At 36.2% G+C, this 23,779-nt stretch overlaps 1 protein-coding gene across 7 annotated transcripts in view; it reads left to right on the forward strand.

The window, feature by feature from the left end:
* The window catches only part of DENND4C (DENN domain containing 4C), a 124,218-nt gene that overhangs the window by 12,179 nt on the left and 88,260 nt on the right, over positions 1-23,779 (forward strand). For all 7 annotated transcript variants that reach the window (XM_045469357.1, XM_045469358.1, XM_045469361.1 and 4 more), the window contains exon 2: positions 22,138-22,459. In XM_045469357.1, the coding sequence (XP_045325313.1) occupies positions 22,155-22,459 (305 nt within the window). In that variant the 5' untranslated portion in view covers positions 22,138-22,154. The remainder of the gene's footprint in view (positions 1-22,137; positions 22,460-23,779) is intronic.

The following is a 23,779-nucleotide window of genomic DNA, read 5'->3' on the forward strand; positions in this document are numbered from 1 at the left end:
TAGTTCCAGAATGTTTTCATCACCCCCAAAGGAAACTCCTTTCCTTTTAAGCCATCATTCCCCATGCTCCTCCATCCCCAACCCCTGGCAACCAGTAGTCAACTTGCTTTTTCAATTGGATTTGCCTATTCTGGATATTTCCTATAAATGGAATTATACAATGGGCGCCCGGGTGGCTCAGTTGGTTGAGCGTCTGACTTCGGCTCAGGTCATGATCTTGTGGTCTGATCTGTGAGTTTGAGCCCCACGTTGGGCTCTGTGCTGACAGCTCAGAGCCTGGAGCCTGTTTCAGATTCTGTGTCTCCCTCTTTCTCTGCCCCACCCCTGCTTGTGCTCTCTCTCTGTGTTTCAAAAATGAATAAACATAAAAAAATTTAAAAAAAAGGAATTATACAATATGTGACTTTTTAAAATTGAGGCAAAACTGGCATGCAACATTAGTAGTTTTAGGTGTATAGCATAATAATTCAATTTTTGTGTACATTACCAAGTGATCACCATAATAAGTCTAGTTACCATCTGTTACACTGTGCAGTTGCTCCTCTTCACCCATGTCCCTATCTCCAACCCCCTTCCCTCTGATAACTACTGATCTCTGCTCTGTATCTATGAGTTTTAGTTTTGTTTGCTGGTTTGTTTTGTTTATTAGATTCCACATATAAGTGAAATCATATAGTAATTGTCCTTCTCAGTCTGACTTATTTCACTTAGCATAATACCCTCAAGGTGTGTCCATGTTGTCACAAATGCAAGATTTCCTTCTTTTTATGGCTGAGTAGTATTCCAGTGCATGTGTGGGTGTATACACACACACAGCTTTATCCATTCATCCATCAGTGGACACTTATGTTGTTTCCATGTCTTGAGTATTGTAAATAATGCTGCAATGAACATAGGGGTGAATATTTTTTTTGAACTAATGTTTTTGTTTTCCCAGAAGTGGAATAACTGGATCATATGGTATTTCTATTTTTATTTTAAGGAACCTCCATATTGTTTTCCATAATGGCTACACCAATTTATATTCCCATGGACAGTGGATGATCTCTTTTTTTCCACAGCCTCTCCAACACTTCTTTCTTTTTGATAATAGCCATTCTAACAGGTGTAAGGTAATATATCATTGTGGTTTTGATTTACATTTCCCTGCTAATTACTAATGTTGAACATCTTTTCATGTGCCGGTTGGCCAGTGACCTTTCTGTCTGGCTTCTTTCACTTAGCTTAATACTTTCTAGGTTCATCCATGTTAGACCATGTATCAGTAGTACTTCTTTTTATGCCTGAGTAATGTTCTGTTGCATTGAAATAACACATTTTGTTTATTGATTCTGACTTGATAGGTATTTGGGTTTTTTCTGTTTTGCCTATTTTAAGTAGTGCTGCTATGAATATTTGTGTATGTGTTTATAGGGACATATGTTTTCGTTTGTCATGGTAGACAAATTTAGTGAAATTATTGATAAGGTTGGGTTTGAATCTATTATCTTGCTATTTATTTGTAATTTGTCCTGTCTGTTTGATGTTCCTTTTTGGACTGAATATATTTTAGTATTCTTTTCATCTCCACATTGGCTTGTTAGTGATAGATAGGTTTTTTTTTTTTTTTTTTTAAGTAATTGCCTTAGGGTTTATAAATGCATCTTTAACTTAACCACAGTCTTCCTTCAAATAGTATTATACTATGTTGTATATTACCCAAGACTCCTCCCTTCTTCCTCATCATTAAAAACAGTAATACTAGTTCTACATTATTGGGTTATGAATGTGAAATGAGCTAATGGATGTAAAATACTTTGAACATAGCTCATGCTTTTATTTATATTGCAAATAATAGAAAAAAACTTCATTAGAATTTCTGGAATCTGTAGATTGTTTCTTTTCCAGCCTGCTTTAGCTGCCTACTTCCATGATCACAACCAGGACTGTTGGTTCTCAATTTGACTGTACATTACAGTTAACTGAGCAGCTTAAAAAATATTTATGGTAACATGCCACCCTCAAATTCTTATTTTATTGGTTTGGTATGTATTTTTTAAAGTGTTCCAGCTGGTTCCAATGTGTAGTTAGTGTAGAGAACCATTACCCTGGACTTTATGACCATAATCTTTAACTTAAAGTATTTTAAGCATCTAACTGACTTCCATTTCCTTTTTTGCCAGCTTATCTATTCTGGTACCCTAATTTGACATTTTTTACATTCCATTGAGATCCAGGGCATTAGCCACACCATTTTTTCACTGTTTATTAACCCCCTCATATAGTAATTTCTTTCCTTACCCAATTACATTGATTCAGTGAAAAAAAAAAAATTTAATGCCTATAGGTGTTTTGTACTATTTTGTGAGGTCAAGTTGTCAACTCCCTTGTTCCTCTCTTCCTTACTGTAATCGAGGTACAACTTCAGCCCTGATTAAATTCATTACTTTGCCAACTCTACTTCCTTCAACCTGAGCAGCTGAGTGTCACTAGAGAAAACAAACAACAGTGCTGATTGGTCTCACTTTAATTTATGGCCACAAGTTATCACTTGTGCCCCCACCATTATGTAGTCATTTTCCTGTTCCACTTTCATTACTAAGAAGACCATTTAATCTCTTTTCTTTCTATATTCTTGGCCATTATGTGTGCGTGTGTGTGTATTATGTGTGTATCTATCTATATGTATATATCTTCTTCAAAGAGGTCTTCCTTGATTGCACTACAAGATCAGCCCTTGCATTACCACTTTCTTTCCCTCTGTCTTGCTTTATTTTTCTTCATAGTACTTATGTTTTCTGAAATTATTTATAAAGTTATACTTGTTTACCGATTGTTTCCCAACTATGATATAAGATCCGTACAGAGAGGCATTTGGTGTTTTCACTGCTTTAATTCCCAGCATTTAGAACAATGTCTAAGGCTCAGTCATAGGTTATTAATAAACTAGCAGTGATTGATTAGTAAACATAAGAGCTCTTGCCCATTGGCCACAAAACTATAAAATACTTAGGAATAATCCACTCAAGACCTGGATGAAAGAAACTATGATACTTTGCTTAAAGGCTTAAAAAAAAAAAAAAGACTTGAATAAAATGGAGAGCCATACCATGCTCCTGAGTAGAGAACTTTATATTGTAAAGATGTCCATTCTCCTTAAATACACTGTTTTAGAGCAGTTCTAAAAAAGATCTCAACCACCCTCCCCCCTGAAACTTGATAAGCTTGGATGAATAAGTCTGAAAAATTTAAACTTCCTCTTTACTCTTTTTTTTTATCTGCCAGATCAGAAAATATTTAGAGCTACTATAATTAACTATGGGTGGTATTAGCTTGGAAATTGGCTAATGAAACAAAACAGAGGTTAGATTTTACAGGATTCTATAGGATATTAGTATATGAGAAAGATGAGAAGAGAATTATTCAGTAAGTTAACCTTTCCATAATAAGTAGATGACATGGTTATAAATTTTGTTCTGTACAGCATTTTTAAAGCAGTGATACCCATTTGGTATACTTGAGGTATGTGGACCTCTTTACTCTTACAGTTAGGAATCTAGTTAACTAGGCTTTAATCCTGAGGTCACCTTGTGTTTTATAAAATACTCCCCTCATTCCTTGACAGCTTAATTTTTTGAGCATGTTTACCTCTCTTCCTTTTTTTAAAAATATTTTTATTTCATTTTTTTAAGTTTATTACTTAAGCAATTTCTACACCCAATATGGGACTCGAACTTATGACCCTGAGGCCAAGAGTCACATGCTCTTTGGCTGAGCCCCCACCTCTCTCCCTTCTAATTTGTTACAGTTTCCACTATGTATTTAGTAGTCAAATAAACTTAATAGAATTTCTTATAAACTAACACTAAATAGACTGAATGAGAGACTGAAAGGCATCAAGTACGTATGTTTTACTGGTTTGTGATATCTGTTGTAGATCTTCATGGCTGATAGTGGGCTATATATGAATTGGTGAGGTTGCCAGGTAGTAGAGTTTTTGAAACTTGTGAGGTGTTAATTTATCCCACATTCACTTTATGTTCAGTGAATAAAGTTTAGGAATGATAATCAGCTTTTAAGGAAAACAAAGGGACAAAGTCCAGGGGGGAAAACTTTCAATTTATTGGGTGTTTGTTTTGCATGTCTCTTTCTGTATATGTATATGTATATGTATATGTATATGTATGTATAGACGTATGAGATATTTTAGCAGATTTTATGTTCTACTTTTCCAACTTTAAAATTTTTTTTTTTTCAACGTTTATTTATTTTTGGGACAGAGAGAGACAAAGCATGAACGGGGGAGGGGCAGAGAGAGAGGGAGACACAGAATCGGAAACAGGCTCCAGGCTCTGAGCCATCAGCCCATAGCCTGAGGCGGGGGCTCGAACTCACGGACCGCGAGATCGTAACCTGGCTGAAGTCGGACGCTTAACCGACTGCGCCACCCAGGCGCCCCTACTTTTCCAACTTTATAGAGCGTTGAGTTAAATTGGGAATATTCAGACTGGCAGTTAATGCTTTCCTCCCTACTTCTTGAGTTTATTTACCCTACTTCTTGAGTTTATTTATTTTTTTTTTATTAAAAAAAATTTTTTTTTTCAACGTTTATTTATTTTTTTGGGGACAGAGAGAGACAGAGCATGAACGGGGGAGGGGCAGAGAGAGAGGGAGACACAGAATCGGAAACAGGCTCCAGGCTCCGAGCCATCAGCCCAGAGCCTGACTCGGGGCTCGAACTCACGGACCGCGAGATCGTGACCTGGCTGAAGTCGGACGCTTAACCGACTGCACCACCCAGGCGCCTCCCTACTTCTTGAGTTTAAATCAGTTATTCTACCTTTCCCACTTTCTTCCATATCCCTCTATACTTTTGTTGAAATCTTGAAGGACATGAACTGCTTTTTAAAAAAAAAAATTTTTTTTAAATATTTATTTATTTTTGAGAGACAGAGAGAGACAGAGCCTGAGTGGGTGAGGGGCAGAGAAAGAGTGAGACACAGAATCCGAAGCAGGTTCCGGGCTCTGAGCTGTCAGCCCAGAGCCAGATGCGGGACTCAAACTCATGAGCCGTGAGATCATGACCTGAACCGAAGTTGGACACTTAACCAACTGAGTCACCCAGGTGTTCTGACATGAACTGCTTTTTAAAAAAACCTTTTCATTTTGAAACAAAACTCAGAAAAGTTGAGTCCAACTTTCAGAAAAGTTGGAAGAACATTATAATGAGCTCCCATTATATCCTTCACTTAGATTTGCCAGTTGTTAACATTTTATCACATTAACACTCTGCATAGTGTTATTTTTCTTCTTCTTTTTTTAAGCAAGCTTTATTCCCAGTGTGGGACTTGAACTTACAGCCTCAAGCTCAAGAGTCGTGTGCTGTTTTGACTAAGCCAGCCAGGGTCCCAGTACATAGATGATGATGGTTATTACTATTATTACTGTTTTAATTTTAAAGAGAGAGAGAGATCACGATTGGAGGAGAGGAGGAGGGGGGAAAGAGAGAGAATCTTAAGCAGGTTCTACTTTCAGCAAGGAGCCTGACACGGGGCTCGATCCCACAGCCCTGGGATCATGACCTGAGCTGAAAAACTAAGAGTTGTATGCTCAACTGTCTGAGCCACCCAGGCACCCTGCATAGTATTATTTTTTGATTAAACCATTAAAGCATGTATTTCCTAAGAACAAGGTCATTGTGTTATTCAATACAATGCTCACATTAGGAAACTCAGCTTTGTTATAAAGTTAATATATACTCTACATTGAAATTTCTTGAATACTATTCTTTTTTAAAAAATTTTAAACATTTATTTATTTTTGAGAGACAGGGGAGCAGGGGAAGGGCAGAGAGAGGGAGACACAGAATCTGAAGTAGGCTCCAGGCTCTGAGCTCTCAGCACAGAGCCCCATGTGGGGCTCGAACCCACGAACCACGAGGTCTTTACTTGAGCTGAAGTTGGATGCTTAACCAACTGAGCCACCCAGGCTCCCCTCCAATGCTATTCTTTATAACAATTTTTTGTTTTTCTTTTCCCATATTCATTCTAGGGTCACACATTGTATTTAGTTATCATTTATTTGGTAATTAGTTGGACAGTCGTGTCTGTAATAAGGACATTTTAATTTCTTCTTCTGTCATTTCTATCTTATTTTCTTCCTTCTCTCTTTGGGTTTATTTTGCTATTCCTTTTTTAGGTTCTTAAAATTGAAGTTTGGATTATCAATTTGCTTTTTTTCTGATAAGTACCTAATGATATTTTTCTGTAAGCGCTGCTTTAATTGCATCCCACAAATTTTGGTATGTTTTCTTTTTGTTCAGTTCAAAATATTTTGTAATTTCCTTAAAATTCCTCTTCAACCACGAATTATTTAGTAGTGTGTTTAATTTCTAAGTATTTGGAGATTTTCCTGTTATCTTTCTGTTGTCACTTGTTTCGATGCTCAGATTTTAATCTGTTTTAATCTGGAACAGTATTTGAACCTTTCTCCCTTTCATTACACTGACTTCTTTTTAGAATTTTGCCCTTTAGTTATATTTATGTATTTGTTTATTTGATTCAGTTATAGCTGACATACAATGCTACATTAGTTTCAAGAGTACACAATAGTGATTCCACAGTTCTTTATATTATGCTGTGCTCACCACAAAGTGTAGCTACCGTCTGTCACTATACAACACTATTACAGTGCTATCGACTATAGTCGGTATTACCTATGCTGTGCCTGTCATCTCTGTGACTTATTCATTCCATAACCGGAAGCTGTACCTCCCACTCCCCTTCACACATTTTACCCATCCTATCCTCCCCTGTGGTAACCATCAGTTCTCTGTATTTGTGGGTCTGTTTCTGCTTTTGTTTATTTTGATTCACGTTTTTAGATTCTACATATAAGTGAAATCATATATGTATCTTTCTCTGTCTGACTTATTTCACTTAGCATAATACCTTCCAGGGCAATCCATGTTTTTGTGAATGGCAAGATCTCATTCTTTTTTTATGGCTGAGTAGTATTCCATTGTGTATATATACTGCATCTTTATCGATTCATCTATCAATGGACACTTGGGTTAGTATCTTGGCCATTGTAAATAATGCTGCAGTAAACATAGGGGTGCATATATCTTCTTGAATTAGTGTTTTTCTTTGCTTTGGTTAAATACCCAGTAGTGGAATGATTACATCATGTGGTGTTTCCATTTTGAATTTTTTGAGGAACCTCCATACTGTTTTCCATAGTAGCTGCACTAATTTACATTCCTACCAACAGTGTACAAGAGTTCCTTTTTCTCTCCATCCTTGCCAGTGCTTGTTATTTCTTGTCTTTTTGATACTCCCCATTCTGACTGGTGTGAGGTGATATTTCTTCATGGCTTTGATATGAATTTCCCTGATAATTAGTGATGTTTTCATGTCCCTATTGGCCATCTGTATGTCTTCTTTGGGAAACTGTGTATTCACATCCTCTGCCCTTTTTGAATTGTAGTGTTTGGGTTTGGTTTTTTTTTTTTTTTTTTTTTTTTTTGGTGTTGAGTTGTATAAGTTTATATATTGGATATTAGTCTGTTATTGCTATATCATTTGCAAATATCTTCTCCTATTCATTAGGTTGCTTTGTCATTTTGCTGGTGGTTGCCTTTGCTGTGAAAAGGCTTTTTATTTTCACGTATTCCCAATAGTTTATTTTTTGCTTTTGTTTCCATTGACTAGAATTTTCCCCTTTGGTTTGAGGTTGTCTAACTCCTCGTGATTACATTAAGGTCATGTGTTTTTATTTTTTATTTGTTTATTTATTTTAAAATTTGTTTATTTTGAGAGAGAGAGAAAGAGAGAGTGTGCGCAAGCAGGAGAGGGGAAGAGAGAGGGGGAGAGAATCCCAAGCAGGCTCCACACTGATGCTGACGCAGGATTTGATTCCACAAACCTTGAGATCATGACCTGAACCTAAATCAAGAGTTGAATACTTAACTGACTGAACCACCCAGGTGCTCCAAGACCATGCATTAAAAAAAAATCAGGAATAGTACATAATTAATGCTGTCTGCATGGTGCAGAAGGCATGTAATAATAGTTTGACAATCATTAATGATGTTGATTTTGATTACTTGGTTAAAGTGGCCACCAGCTTTCTCTGGTGATATATTTTATTCATTTGTAATTATTAGTATAACTGGAGAAAGAGCTTGAGATGGTACAAATATTCTATATCCAACAGTCTTCCTCCCAGTGGTTTTAGCATTCACTGATAATTCTTGCTTGGAACTGAATATTGAGATGATTGTAAAATGGTTTTTTTTATCATCCCTTTCATGATTATTGGTTGGCATTCTGAAGAGCCTTCCTTCTTTCCCCTTCATTCATTTATTTTATAATTTCAGTGTGGACTCAAGGCTTGAACTCAAGGCTTGAAAAAAAAATCAATGTGGGGGCGCCTGGATGGCTCAGTCTGTTAAGTGTCTGACTTCAGCTCAGGTCATGATGACATGGTTCCTGAGTTTGAGCCCCGTATTGGGCTCTGTGCACAGTTCAGAGCCTGGAGCATCCTTTGGATTTTGTGTCTCCCTCTCTCTCTGCCCCTTCCCCACTTGTGCTCTTTTTCTGTCTCTCTTTCAAAGATAAATAAACATTAAAAAATAATCCATGTGTTATAATCCATTAGTGTCATTCATTTTGACGCTACAATTATTCCCATTTTGGCCAGTGGGAGACTCTTCAAGCTAGTTCCTGTGCCTTTTTGATAAGGGACCCCTATTAGTTTTTGAGCAGTGCTTTTTTTCTTCTTATATAAGATATTCTAGGTATACCTTGTGTTTTTCCTGGCCAACCTTGGAATTGGTCATTTCTCCAAGAACGTCTAGTATCGTTTAGTTCTTTTTTCATTCCCTTCTATGTGATTATATTATCAATTTGGTGTACAGTTAGGTTTATTGGCTCATATATGATTAATGGTGAAGTTAGGTATTTAACCAGGTGAAAGAATTTTTTGAATGGAATTTAGAAATTGTTCTTTTCTAGACTTTTAATCTTTAGAGTGAATATACCCTGCTTAATGTGTTTTGTTTGAACTTAGCACTGTTTAAGAATTCTGAATCAGTTGCCAATATTTTAAAACTTGGAGATTTACACAAAAACCCTGATTTCTGGCTTCTTTTAAAAAGGCAAAGAAGAAATTCTGGTCCAAGTCCATTTGGCAACAATTGGATGGATTTGACGAGTAGTGGCTGCCTGTGTTCTCTAGTTCCCACGACTCTTCTATCCTGCCTGACCCCTTTAAGGCATTTGTGTTTGCGGCCTTTCTCTACAGCTCTCCTTCTTTACAAAACTTTCAGTGACAGGTGCAGCAGTAGGGAATTACACTGCTTTGTGTTGGAAAACAGGAACTGATTTTGTCCAAAATGACTTATTTTTTCAATTTTGTAGTTCCATGACCCAGCCAGTGGAGCTGATGTTGATAATGCTTTGTAAATGGAATCTCCAAGGCCCTATTTTAAATTGCTTAAATGTAGCAAATAACTTTGATAAAACTGTACTCTCTTTGCGGTTTAAGTGAAATTTACCATTCATTCTGCATGGTTTGGAACACCAAGGAACACACAGATATTTTTGAAACTGTTAGAAATCTTTTTGTTATAGTGAGAGAACTGTGTAAACTACATTTAGCTTTATAAATTGAAGTTATTGACATTTGGTTGATGTCAATAGCATATATTCATTGAAATGTATGCCATTCTAAACAGTAGGGTGAAACTAAATGGATTCTGAAAGATTATTTTAGCAGTAGTGGAATATAAAATATAATTATTAGGCTATATATCTGTTAGTTTAAAAAACGATTTTAATTTTTTTTCAAAAAATTTGAAGCTTTTTCAAAAGCTTTTGTTAATACATAGTAATTTTTACCAGAGATAGAGAAAACCATTTCATAATGATACAGAGGTCAGTTAATCAAAAAGACATAACAATTCTAAATGCTTATGCCCTTAATAATGGAACTTCAAAATACATGAAGCAAAAACTGATAAGAGTTGGAAAGAAAAATAGACAAATCTACAATTATAGTCAAAATTTTAATATTTTAATAATATTTGATATTTTAATATTTTAATAGTATTATCTTCTTAATAATAGAATAAGTGGACAGAAAATCAGCAAGGATATAGTAGACTTGACCAACACTATTAACCTACTTGATTGACATTTGTAGAGGCCTCTGTCCATCAACAGTACACATGCTACAGTGCTAAAGTTCACATGGTATATTTATCAAGATAGGCCATATTCTTAGCCATGAATCCATTTTTAATAAATAAAATAATTCTAGTCATATATAATATATTCTCTGACTACAGTGGAATTAAATTAGAAATTAATAACCAAAGATTCTTGGAAAATTCCCAAGTACCACATTTGGAAACTGAAAAACATAAATAGTCCATTGGTCAAAGAAAATATTTTAGGAAAGGAAAGTTAATAAGTGTTTTGAACTGAATAAAAAGAATACACAACATACATAAATTTGTTAGATGCCACTAAAACATTACTTGGTGGGATTATACCTACAATAGAGAAGAAGAAAGGTCTCAAATCAATGACCTGTTTCTACCTTAGAAACTAGAAAAAAAAGAGCAAATTAAATTCTACATAAACAGAGGAAAGGAAATAATAAACATCAAAATAGAAATCAACGAAATATAAAACAAAAGCAAGAGAAAAATTAATGAAACAAAAAGCTTGTTCTTAAAGAAGATGAATAAAATTGATAAATTTCTAGCCAGACTGGCCAGGAAAAAAAGAAGACACAAATTACTAATACTGGAAATGAGAGAGGTGACATCACTACATATTCTACAGATATTAAAAGTATAATAAGGAAATATGAACAACTTTGTACCAATAAATTTGATAACTTAGATGAAATGGACAAATCCCTCGAAAGACACTGCTATGTAGACTGAATGGTTGTGGCCCCCCACCCCCACCTCATTCTTATGCTGAAACCTAATCCCCAGTGTGATGATATTTGGAGGTGGGGCTTTCGGAGATATTTTGGTCATGAGGGCAAAACCCTCATGAATGGAATTAGTGCCTTTTTGGAAAGGGATCCCAGAGAGATCCCTTGCTCCCTTCTGTCATGTGAAGTTACAGGGAAGTTAACAGCCTTCTATGAACTAGGAAATCAGCGTCAGTAACAATACAATCTGCCAGTGCCTTGATCTTGGACTTCCCAGCCTCAAGAATTACGAGAAATAAATTTCTGTGTTTATAAGTCACTCAGTCTGTGATATTCGTATAGCAGCCTGCATGGACTAAAACAGATGCAAACTAAGAAAGGAAGTAGGTAACCTAAATAGCCCTATATGTGTTAAAGAAATTGAATTTATGGTTAAAAACCTACCTACAAAGAAAACTCCAGACCCATATGATTTTGCAGATGAATTCTGCCAAACATTTAAGGAAGAAATAATACCAATTCTATACAGACTCCTCCAGAAAATTGAAGAAGAAATTCTTCCCAGCTCATTTTATGAGACTATATTACCTTGATAGAGAATCAGTTAAAAACATTACAAGAAAACAACAGACCAATATCCTTCAATTAATGTATATAAAATTTCAAACAAAATTTTAACAAATATAATTCAAGAACATATAAAAGCGATAATATATCATGACCAAGTGGGGTTTATTTCAAGAATGCAGTGATTAGAAACTTGAAAATTAATCATTGTAATTCACTGTATTAAAGATAGAAAAATATATCACCTCAGTAGATGCAGAAAAAGTGTGTTATAAAGTCTAACATATCTTCCTGATAAAAGTGTCAGGAATAGAAAAGAACTTAACTTGATAAAGAGCATTTATGAAAAACCCACAAATAACATCATATTTACTGATAAAAGACTGAATACTTTCCTCATAAGATTAGGAACAAAACGAAGATGTCTACTCCCAACACTTCTCTCCTTTAAAATTTTTTTTTAAATTTATTTAAGTAATGTCTACATCTAACATGGGGCTCAAACTCAAGACCCTGAGATCAGGAGTAATGTGCTCTACTTACTGAACCAGCTAGGTGTGCCTCTTTTTACTTTTTTTTTTTTAATCAAAGAAATGTGTATTAAAACAACCTCCTTATACCAATTTTACTCTAACACAGTAAACAGAACTACAATTATGATACCCCTTGGACTATAGATACATTACTGTTGCCATGGTAAATTGGTATTTTTTTTCAAAAGGCAAGAAGGTAGCATATAATAATTGGTATGCATATGTTTATATACTCTGATCTAGAAAACTGATTTAGGAATTTACTCTGTAACTTAACTGAAGCCCAGATTAATGTGGAGAGATGCTTATTGAAGCATTCTCTTTTTTTTTTAATTGTGGTAAATATACATTACATTTATCATTTTAACCATTTGTAAGTATACACTTCAGTGGCATTAACTACACTGGCAGTGTTGTATAACCATTGTCACTACTATACCCAAATCTTTTCCATCATCTCCAACATAAACTCTATACCCATTAAACAGTAACTCTCCATGCTCCCCTCTCCTAGCCCTGGGTAACCTCTATTTTACTTATGTCTCTATGAATTTATCTATTCAGTGTACCTCATATAAGAGCCATATAATATTTCTCCTCTGTGTCTGGCTTATTTCATTTAGTTTAAGGTTTTTCAGAGTTCATCCATGTTACGGCATTTATCAAAATTCAATTCCTTTTTATGGCTGAATAGAATTCCATTGTATAGATACATTACATTATGTTTATCCATTCATTTTTTTTTAATTTTTTTTTTTACGTTTATTTATTTTTGAGACAGAGAGAGAGCATGAATGGGGGAGGGTCAGAGAGAGAGGGAGACACAGAATCTGAAACAGGTTCTAGGCTCTGAGCACAGAGCCCGACGCGGGGCTCGAACTCACAGACTGCGAGATCATGACCTGAGCCGAAGTCGGATGCCCAACCGACTGAGCCACCCAGGCACCCCTATCCATTCATTTTTTGATGGATATTTGGGTTGTTTTTACCATTTGATTATTGTGAAGAATGCTGCTGTGATTAATGATGCTGAGCACTTTTTCATGTGCTAATTGGTCATTTGTATATCTTCTTTGGTCAGCATTTCTCTTGAACATTGTAGTGGATGTTCTACCTCAGACAGTAAGACAAGAAAAAGAAATAAAAGACATCTATATTGCAAAGAAAGAAGTAAAATTAGTCTCTATTCGTGGACACATTATCTATGTAGAAAACTTGATGGTACCTACAAAACTCTATAACTCGTAAGCAACTGTATGAAGATCAAGATATACTTGGTACAAGATCAAGATATATAAAAAGCAATTATACTTCTATGTAGTAGCAAAGAATAATTGGAAATTGAGTTAAGGAAACAATGTCATTTACAATAGCATTAATTATCATGTACATAAGCAAAGTCTGATGATGTGAAAGACATATGCTACAAACTACAAAACATTGATGAGAGAAATGCGGAGATAAACCTTGTCTGTGGGTTTGAAAACTCAGTATTGACAGCCCTCCTTAAATTGACCTACAGTTTCAACACAATCCCAGTTAAAATCCTAGTAGGCTTTTATTTGGGGTAGAAATGGACCAGCTGATTCTAAAATGCTTACTGAAATGCAAAGGAGCTAGAATAGAATAGTCAAAAGCAATTTTGAAAAAGAACAGAGTTGAAGACTAACATTTCCTGATTTCAAGATTTATTATAAAGCTACAGTAATTGTGGCACCTGGGTGGCTCAGTTGGTAAAGCGTCCAACTCTTGATTTTGGCTCAGGTCATAATCTTGCAGTTCATGAGTTCAAGTCCTTCATCGGGCTCTGCACTGACAGCACAGAGCCTGTTTGGGATTCTCTCTCCCTCTCTCCCTATTCTCCTGCTTGTGCTCTCTCTCTCAAAATAAATTAATAAATAAAGAAAAGCTACAGTAATCAAAATCATGTGGGACTGACAAATAGACAGATAGATCAGTGGAATAAAGAAACCAGAGGTGGGACACCTGGGTGACTCAGTTGGTTGAGCATCTGACTTTGGCTCAGGTCATGATCTCAGGGCTCATGAGTTCGAGCCCCACATCAGGCTCTATGCTGACAGCTCGAAGCCTGGAGCCTGCTTCACCTTCTGTCTCTTTCTCTGCCCTCCCCTACTTGTGTGTGCACTCTCTCTCTCTCAAAAATAAACATTAAAAAAAAAAAGAATCCAGAGATAAATATAAACATGTTGGGCAGGTATTTTTTTAAGTTTATTTATTTATTTTGAGAAAGCGGGAGGGCAATCAGAGGAGGGGCAGGGAGAGAGAGGGAGAGAGAGAATCCCAGGCAGGCCCTGTGCTGTCATTGCAGAGCCTGACGTGGGGCTCCATCCCATGAACCGTGAGATCATGACCTGAGCCTAAATCAAAGAGTCAGATGCTTAACCGACTGAGCCACACAGGCACCCTGGGCATTTGGGTTTTGAATAAAGGTACAAAAGCAATACAGTGGAGAAAAGTTAGTTTTTTCAACCAGTGGTGCTGGAAAAATTGGATATCTGTATGTAAAAAGTGGATCTTGATTCATACTGAACACCATATGTAAAAAATTAACTCAAAATGTATCATAGACCTAAATATGAAACTTGAAATTATAAAACTTTAGAGGAAAACATGGGAGAAAACCTTTGTGACCTTAGACAATGATTTCTTAAATGTCATACCACAAGCATGACCCATAGAAGAATTAGATTGGTAAATGAGACTTCATAAAAAATAAAAACTTCTGCTTTTCAAAAGGCACTATTAGAGTAAAAAGACAAGAAAATACTTGCTAAGTATATGCTTGATAAATGACTTGTCTACAGAATATATAAAGAACTTTTCAAAACTCAAGAATGGCTAACAGCCCAAGTAAAAAACAAGCTAAGATTTGAACAGAAATTTCCCTGAAGAAAATTCATGGATAGAAAATAAACACATGAAAAGGTAGTTAGCATCACTAGTCATTAGAAAGATACAAATTAAAACTATAAAGTTTCACTATAGGCATGTTATAGTGTCTGTTAAAAAGGCTGACCTTATACAACTTTAGAGAGGATGTGGAACGACTGGAACTCTCATAAAATGGTACACTCTAGGAAACTGTTTGGCAGTATTTTAGAATTACATATACCTAGCAGGTGATCCAGTCCTTTCCTCTTAGGAATTGACCTAAGATAAATGAAAGCATTTGTCCATGAGGCTAATATATGGGTGTTTATGATAGCTTTATTTTTTTTAAGTTTATTTATTTATTTTGAGAGAGAGAGAGAGTGTAGGGAAAGAGATGTGTATTTTGAGAGAGAGAGAGAGAGAGAGAGAGAGAGAGAGAGAGAGAAAGAATTCCTAGCAGGCTCCGCACTGTCAGTGCAGAACCCATTGTGGGTCTCAAATTCACAAACCATGAGATCGTGACCTGAAGTGAAACCAAAAGTTGGACACCTAACTGACTGAGCCACCCAGGTGCCCCAGACAGTTTTATTTATAATAATTCCAAACTTAAAATAACCCTATTAAGGTATTAATATTATTAATAAAGATAATATTAATAAAGGTAAATAGATAAACATTGTGGTATACTCAACAGTGGAATACTACTTAGTTATAAATAGCAATGAGGGGTACCTGGCTGGCTCAGTTGGTAGAGCATGTGACTTTGGATCTCAGAGTTGTGGGTTTGAGCCCCATTTTGGTGTAGAGATTAATTAAAAAAATATTTTTTAAATACAAAAAGGAATGAATTATTGATGTAAACACAAACATGAATGAATCTCAAAATAATTATGAAAAAAGCCAGAAAAAAAAAGAATATATACTGTATGATTCCATGTGTATCAGTTCTAAAAACTATATGACAGCAGATAATTCATTGCCTATAGAGGGAGGGATAATTGCCTATAGAGGGATATAGAGGTATAAGAAAATTTGGAGTTTTGATGGGTATGTTTACTATCTTGATTGTTAATGGTTTCACAGGTATATATATTTATGAAAATTTACCAAATTTTACACTTAATATGTACATTTTATTGTGTGTAAATTATACTTAAAGTTTTTATTTTTATTTTTTAATATGAAATTTATTGTCAAATTGGTTTCCATACAACACCCAGTGCTCATCCAACAGGTGCCCTCCTCAATGCCATCACCCACTTCCCCCCCCCCCCACCCCCCATCAACCCTCAGTTTATTCTCAGTTTTTAAGAGTCTCTTATGGTTTGGCTCCCTCCCTCTCTTTTTTTTCTTCCCTTCCCCTCTCCCATGGTCTTCTGTTAAGTTTCTCAGGATCCACATAAGAGTGAAAACATATGGTATCTGTCTTTCTCTGTATGACTTATTTCACTTAGCATAACACTCTCCAGTTCCATCCACGTTGCTACAAATGGCTAGATTTCATTCTTTCTCATTGCCAAGTAGTATTCCATTGTATATATAAACCCAAACTTCTTTTATTTGTTTATTTATTTATTTATTTATTATTTTTTTTTATAATATATGAAATTTATTGTCAAATTGGTTTCCATAAAACACCCAGTGCTCATCCCAAAAGGTGCCCTCCTCAATACCCATCACCCACCCTCTCCTCCCTCCCACCCCCCATCAATCCTCAGTTTGTTCTCAGTTTTTAACAGTCTCTTATGCTTTGGCTCTCTCCCACTCTAACCTCTTTTTTTTTTTTTTTTTTTTTTTTTTCCTCCCCCTCCCCCATGGGTTCCTGTTAGGTTTCTCAGGATCCACATAAGAGTAAAACCATATGGTATCTGTCTTTCTCTGTATGGCTTATTTCACTTAGCATCACACTCTCCAGTTCCATCCACGTTGCTACAAAGGGCCATATTTCATTTTTTCTCATTGCCACGTAGTATTCCATTGTGTATATAAACCACAATTTCTTTATCCATTCATCAGTTGATGGACATTTAGGCTCTTTCCATAATTTGGCTATTGTTGAGAGTGCTGCTATGAACATTGGGGTACAAGTGCCCCTATGCATCAGTACTCCTGTATCCCTTGGATAAATTCCTAGCAGTGCTATTGCTGGGTCATAGGGTAGGTCTATTTTTAATTTTCTGAGGAACCTCCACACTGCTTTCCAGAGCGGCTGCACCAATTTGCATTCCCACCAACAGTGCAAGAGGGTTCCCGTTTCTCCACATCCTCGCCAGCATCTATAGTCTCCTGATTTGTTCATTTTGGCCACTCTGACTGGCGTGAGGTGATACCTGAGTGTGGTTTTGATTTGTATTTCCCTGATAAGGAGCGACGCTGAACATCTTTTCATGTGCCTGTTGGCCATCCGGATGTCTTCTTTAGAGAAGTGTCTATTCATGTTTTCTGCCCATTTCTTCACTGGGTTATTTGTTTTTCCGGTGTGGAGTTTGGTGAGCTCTTTATAGATTCTGGATACTAGCCCTTTGTCCGATATGTCATTTGCAAATATCTTTTCCCATTCCGTTGGTTGCCTTTTAGTTTTGTTGGTTGTTTCCTTTGCTGTGCAGAAGCTTTTTATCTTCATAAGGTCCCAGTAATTCACTTTTGCTTTTAATTCCCTTGCCTTTGGGGATGTGTCGAGTAAGAGATTGCTACGGCTGAGGTCAGAGAGGTCTTTTCCTGCTTTCTCCTCTAAGGTTTTGATGGTTTCCTGTCTCACATTCAGGTCCTTTATCCATTTTGAGTTTATTTTTGTGAATGGTGTGAGAAAGTGGTCTAGTTTCAACCTTCTGCATGTTGCTGTCCAGTTCTCCCAGCACCATTTGTTAAAGAGGCTGTCTTTTTTCCATTGGATGTTCGAACCCAAACTTCTTTATCCATTCATCAATTGAAGGACATTTAGGCTCTTTCCATAATTTGGCTATTGTTGAAAGTGCTGCTATAAACATTGGGGTACAAGTGCCCCTATGCATCAGCACTCCTGTATCCCTTGGGTAAATTCTTAGCAGTGCTATTGCTGGGTCATAAGGTAGATCTATTTTAAATTTTTTGAGGAACCTCCGCACTGTTTTCCAGAGCGGCTACACCAGTTTGCATTCCCACCAACAGTGCAAGAGGGTTCCCATTTATCCACATCCTCTCCAGCATCTATAGTCTCCTGATTTGTTCATTTTAGCCATTCTGACAGGCATGTGGTGGTATCTCAGTGTGGTTTTCATTTGTATTTCCCTGATGAGGAGTGACGTTGAGCATCTTTTCATGTGCCTCTTGGCCATCTGGATGTCTTCTGTAGAGAAGTGTCTATTCATGTCTTCTGCCCATTTCTTCACTGGATTATTTGTTTTTCAGATGTGGAGTTTGGTGAGTTCTTTATATATTTTGGATATATTCTGCATGTTGCTGTCCAGTTCTCCCAGCACCATTTGTTAAAGAGACTGTCTTTTTTCCATCGGATATTCTTTCCTGCTTTGTCAAAGATTAGTTGGCCATACATTTGTGGGTCCAGTTCTGGAGTCTCTATTCCATTGGTCTATGTGTCTGTTTTTGTGCCAATACCATGCTGTCTTGATGATTATAGCTTTGTAGTAGACGCTAAAGTCTGGGATTGTGATGCCACCCGCTTTGGTTTTCTTCTTCAATATTACTTTGGCTATTTGCGGTCTTTTGTGGGTGCATACAAACTTTAGGATTGCTTGTTCTAGCTTCGAGAAGAATGCTGATGCAATTTTGATTGGGATTACATTGAATGTGTAGATTGCTTTGGGTAGTATTGACATTTTAACAATATTTATTCTTCCAATCCATGAGCACAGAATGTTTTTCCATTTCTTTGTATCTTCTTCAATTTCCTTCATAAGCTTTCTATAGTTTTCAGCATACAGATCTTTTACATCTTTGGTTAGGTTTATTCCTAGGTATTTTATGCTTCTTGGTGCAATTGTGAATGGGATTTTCTTTTTGTCTTTCTGTTGCTTCATTATTAGTGTATAAGAATGCAACTGATTTCTGTACATTGATTTTGTATCCTGTGACTTTGCTGAATTTATGTATCAGTTCTAGCAGACTTTTGGTGGAGTCTATTAGGTTTTCCATGTATAGTATCATGTCATCTGCAAAAAGTGAAAGCTTGACTTCATCTTTGCCAATTCTGATGCCTTTGACTTCCTTTTGTTGTCTGATTGCTGATGCTAGAACTTCCAACAGTATGTTAAACAACAGCAGTGAGAGTGGACATCCCTGTCATGTTCCTGATCTCAGTGGGAAAGCTCTCAGTTTTTCCCCATTGAGGATGATATTAGTGGTGAGCTTTTCATAAATGGCTTTTATGATGTTGAAGTATATTCCTTCTAGCCCAACTTTCTCGAGAGTTTTTATTAAGAAAGGATGCTAAATATTGTTAAATGCTTTTTCTGCATCGATTGACAGGATCATATCGTTCTTTTCTTTTATTAATGTGATGTATCACATTGATTGATTTGCAAATATTGAACCAGCCCTGCAGCCCAGGAATGAATCCCACTTGATCATGGTGAATAATTCTTTTTATATGCTGTTGAATTCGATTTGCTAGTATCTTGTTGGGAATTTTTGCTTCCATATTGGATATTGGCCTGTCGTTCTCTTTTTTTTTTTTTTTTTTTTTTTGCTGGGTCTCTGTCTGGTTTGGGAATCAAAGTAATGCTGGCTTCATAGAATGAGTCTGGAAGTTTTCCTTCCCTTTCTATTTTTTGGAACAGCTTGAGAAGGATAGGTATTATCTCTGCTTTCAATGTCTGGTAGAATTCCTCTGGGAAGCCATCTGGTCCTGGACTCTTATTTGTTGGGAGATTTTTGATAACTGATTCAACTTCTTCACTGGTTATGGGTCTGTTCAACTACTCTATTTCTTCCTGTTTGAGTTTTGGAAGCGTGTGGGTGCTTAGGAATTTGTCCATTTCTTCCAGGTTGTCCAGTTTGTTGGCATATAATTTTTCATAGTATTCCCTGATAATTGCTTGTACTTCTGAGGGATTGGTTGTAATAATTCCATTTTTATTCATGATTTTATCTATTTGGGTCCTCTCCCTTTTCTTTTTGAGAAGCCTGGCTACAGGTTTATCAATTTTGTTTATTTTTTCAAAAAACTGACTCTTGGTTTCATTGATCTGCTCTACTGTTTTTTTTAGATTCTATATTGTTTATTTCTGCTCTGATCTTTATTGTTTCTCTTCTTTTGCTGGATTTGGGGTGTCTTTGCTGTGCTGCTTCTGTTTCTTCTAGGTGTGCTGTTAGATTTTGTATTTGGGATTTTTCTTATTTCTTGAGATAGGCCTGGATTGCAGTGTATTTTCCTCTCAAGACTGCCTTCTCTGCATCCTAAAGCATTTGGATTGTTGTATTTTCATTTTCATTTGTTTCCATATATTTTTAAATTTCTTCTCTAATTGCCTGGTTGGCCCATTCATTCTTTAGTAGGGTGTTCTTTAACCTCTAAGCTTTTGGAGGTTTTCCAGACTTTTTCCTGTGGTTGATTTCAAGTTTCGTAGCATTGTGGTCTGAAAGTGTGCATGGTATGATCTCAATTCTTTTATACTTATGAAGGCCTGTTTTGTGACCCAGTATGTGATCTATCTTGGAGAATGTTCCATGTGTACTCAAGAAGAAAGCATATTCTATTGCTTTGGGATGCAGAGTTCTAAATATATCCGTCAAGTCCATCTGATCTAATGTACCATTCAGGGCCCTTATTTATTGATGCTGTGTCTAGTTGATCTGTCCATTGTTGTAAGTGGAGTATTAAAGTCCCCTGCAATTACCACATTCTTATCAATAAGGTTGCTTATGTTTGTGATTAAGTGTTTTATATATTTGGGGGCTCCTGTATTTGGTGCATAGATATTTATAATTAAAAAAATTTTTTTTTCAACGTTTATTTATTTTTGGGACAGAGAGAGACAGAGCATGAACAGGGGAGGGGCAGAGAGAGAGGGAGACACAGAATCGGAAACAGGCTCCAGGCTCTGAGCCATCAGCCCAGAGCCCGACGCGGGGCTCGAACTCACGGACCGCGAGATCGTGACCTGGCTGAAGTCGGACGCTTAACCGACTGCGCCACCCAGGCGCCCCTATTTATAATTTTAAAAAGCACATAAAATCCGTGGAAATACTTAAAACTGCAGAAGCTTAATTTTATTTTTAGAGGTGCCAAATTTAGAGATTATAGAAAGAAGTCTTGACTCAGCGTTCATATTCTTTGGGTTTCTACCATATAGTACCTAAGTCTCAATGTGTGTTTTATATAATTTTGTCTTCTTTGGTTACAGTTTTTTATGCTCTGTTTGGTATTTATATATGAAATATTTAATGATTCCTAAACTTCCTTAGTTTACATGGTGTTTCCAGAAAGTTTCTTAGCCAGAAGGAACAGACCCCTAACTGGAGTAAGAGACTAGTTTGATTATATTTATTACCGTTACCTCTATTTTTTTGTCTTAGATCTTGACTTAATTCATGATGAACTCAATTCATTTGTTTAAATGTGGTTAGCTCTAGGAATTCTGTAACCTAAAAGAGAATGATTTCTGAGGCTCCTGAATGGCTCAGTTGGTTAAGCATCCAACTCTTGGTTTCTGCTCAGGTCATGATCTCACAGTTCGTGAGTTCAAGCCCTGCATCAGGCTCTGTGCTAACAGTGTGCAGTCTGCTTGGAGTTCTTTCTCTCTCCCTGTCTCTGTGCCCTTTCCTCCCTCCCTGTCTCCCGCCCGCCTGCCCGCCCTCTCTCTCTCTCTTTCAAAACAAATAAATAAACATTAAAAAAAAAAGATCTTTCTTAAAAAAAACAACAATGATTTCTTAAATGGTCTGAGTATTGTTCATTAAGTGCATTTTGCTGAAAGCAGAGCACCATAGCCCAACTCTGACACTTTAATAATTCTTAACAGAGCCTCAGCACACGAAAGGATCATAGTTGCCTTGTGAATGAATTGATGTTGTAAACTTGTATTTTATAGGAGGTAAAAACTGACAACATGATACCAAAACAGGCTTCTTCTATAGAATGACAACAATTTGATTATAAATCCAACTGGGAAGTATGCTAGTTGATCACTGTTAACTCAGGAGTATTTTAATTTTAATGAGTCAAGATAAAGTATTTTCTTTAATTGACGTCTTTTTTCCTTTTTTCCTTTTGTAGGAAATACAATAGCAGCCATGATAGAAGACAAAGGGCCAAGAGTGACTGACTACTTTGTTGTGGCAGGTCTCACTGACACATCTACTCTTTTGGATCAAGAAATAAATCGTTTAGATACTAAGTCAACTGGGCCTAAAGCTCCAATTACAGACATTGCAGTTATTAACAAATCTGCTGGGGAGACAGTACCTGAAGGTTACACCTGTGTTGAAGCCACTCCATCAGCTCTCCAAGCAAATTTGAACTATGGAAGTCTGAAAAGCCCCGAACTTTTCCTCTGTTATAAGAGAGCAAGAGACAAACCACCCCTTACCGACATTGGGTATGGTGACTTATTTTCTTTTGCTATAGTGAAGTAAATAACACTATTTAAGGTGCATGGGAATAGACATTTGAATTTTTTGATAGTTCTATTATTTGTTACTTCAGGATCAAGTTAGTAAGATATTACATATCTCTATCCACGCTTACTGAATTTCTCTGCATTGTACTTGAATCATGAGATCATTTCCTTTCAAAAGCATATTGAAATGAAGGCATTAGAGCCTGAAATGTGATTCCATTTCTGTTGTACTTATCAGATAAGCTTATTAATTAAACATAAAAGCACAAGAAGGTATAATAAAAGATTATATTTTTAAGGAGCTACTTGGGTTATGTGGTGAAGTTTTGTGAAGCCCTGAACTCATTTAACAAAGGAGCATTCCTGTTTTAAAAAATGTAATTGTGTTGTGTGGTTTTAAATGCCAGGACGGGGGAGGTATTTACCATTTAGAGTGAGTGTAGTGGTTATGAGGTATTAGTATCTAGTCCACAGCCAGGGAAGTACATTCTTTGTAAAAACTTTTATCCCAAAAATGTCTACATTGACTCTTTTGTAAACAAGCTATGTTTTTAGAATACCTATAATACTTGTCATGTATACATGTCATTTATTAAGCTGTTCTGTTTATTACAATTATCCTCAGTTACTTAAAACATACAGGTATTTGAGAACATCTTAGGAAGTTTGGGATCAGCTTGTCCATTTATGCAAAACATGAAGTCAGAATTTTGGTGGGGATTGCATTTAATCTATAGATCAATTTAGGGAGTACTGCCACTTTTATACCCTAAGCTTTCTAACTTTTGAATGTGAGATCTCTTTCCCTTTATTTAGGTCTTTAATTTCTTTCAGCAGTGTTTTGTAGTTTTTAGTGTATGAGTCTTTCACCTCCTTGATTAATTTTATTCCTACATATTCTTTTGGGTTCCATTAAAAATGGTATTTTTTTTTAAATTTCCTTTTTGGATTATTCATTGCTGTTATATACGAACACAGCTGAATTTTAATTTTATATGTTAATCTTATACCCTACAACTTTGATGAATTTGTTAGCTCTCATAGCTTTCTTTTGGATATTTGGGGATTTTTTTTAATACATAGGATCATTTCATCTGTAAGTAGAGCTAGTTTTTCCTGCTCCCTTTGCAGTTTGTTGTATTTTCTCCCTTGTCTTACTGCTCTGGTTAGAACTTACAGTACAGTGTGGAATAGCAGTAGCGGAAAAGGCACCTATGTCTTATTCCTGATCTAAGGTGGGAAGCTTTCAGTCTTTCACCATTGAATATGGTGTTAGGTGTGGGTTTTTCATAAATGCCA

Source organism: Leopardus geoffroyi, chromosome D4 (assembly GCF_018350155.1).
Source record: "Leopardus geoffroyi isolate Oge1 chromosome D4, O.geoffroyi_Oge1_pat1.0, whole genome shotgun sequence".
Taxonomy (NCBI): Eukaryota; Metazoa; Chordata; class Mammalia; order Carnivora; family Felidae; genus Leopardus; species Leopardus geoffroyi.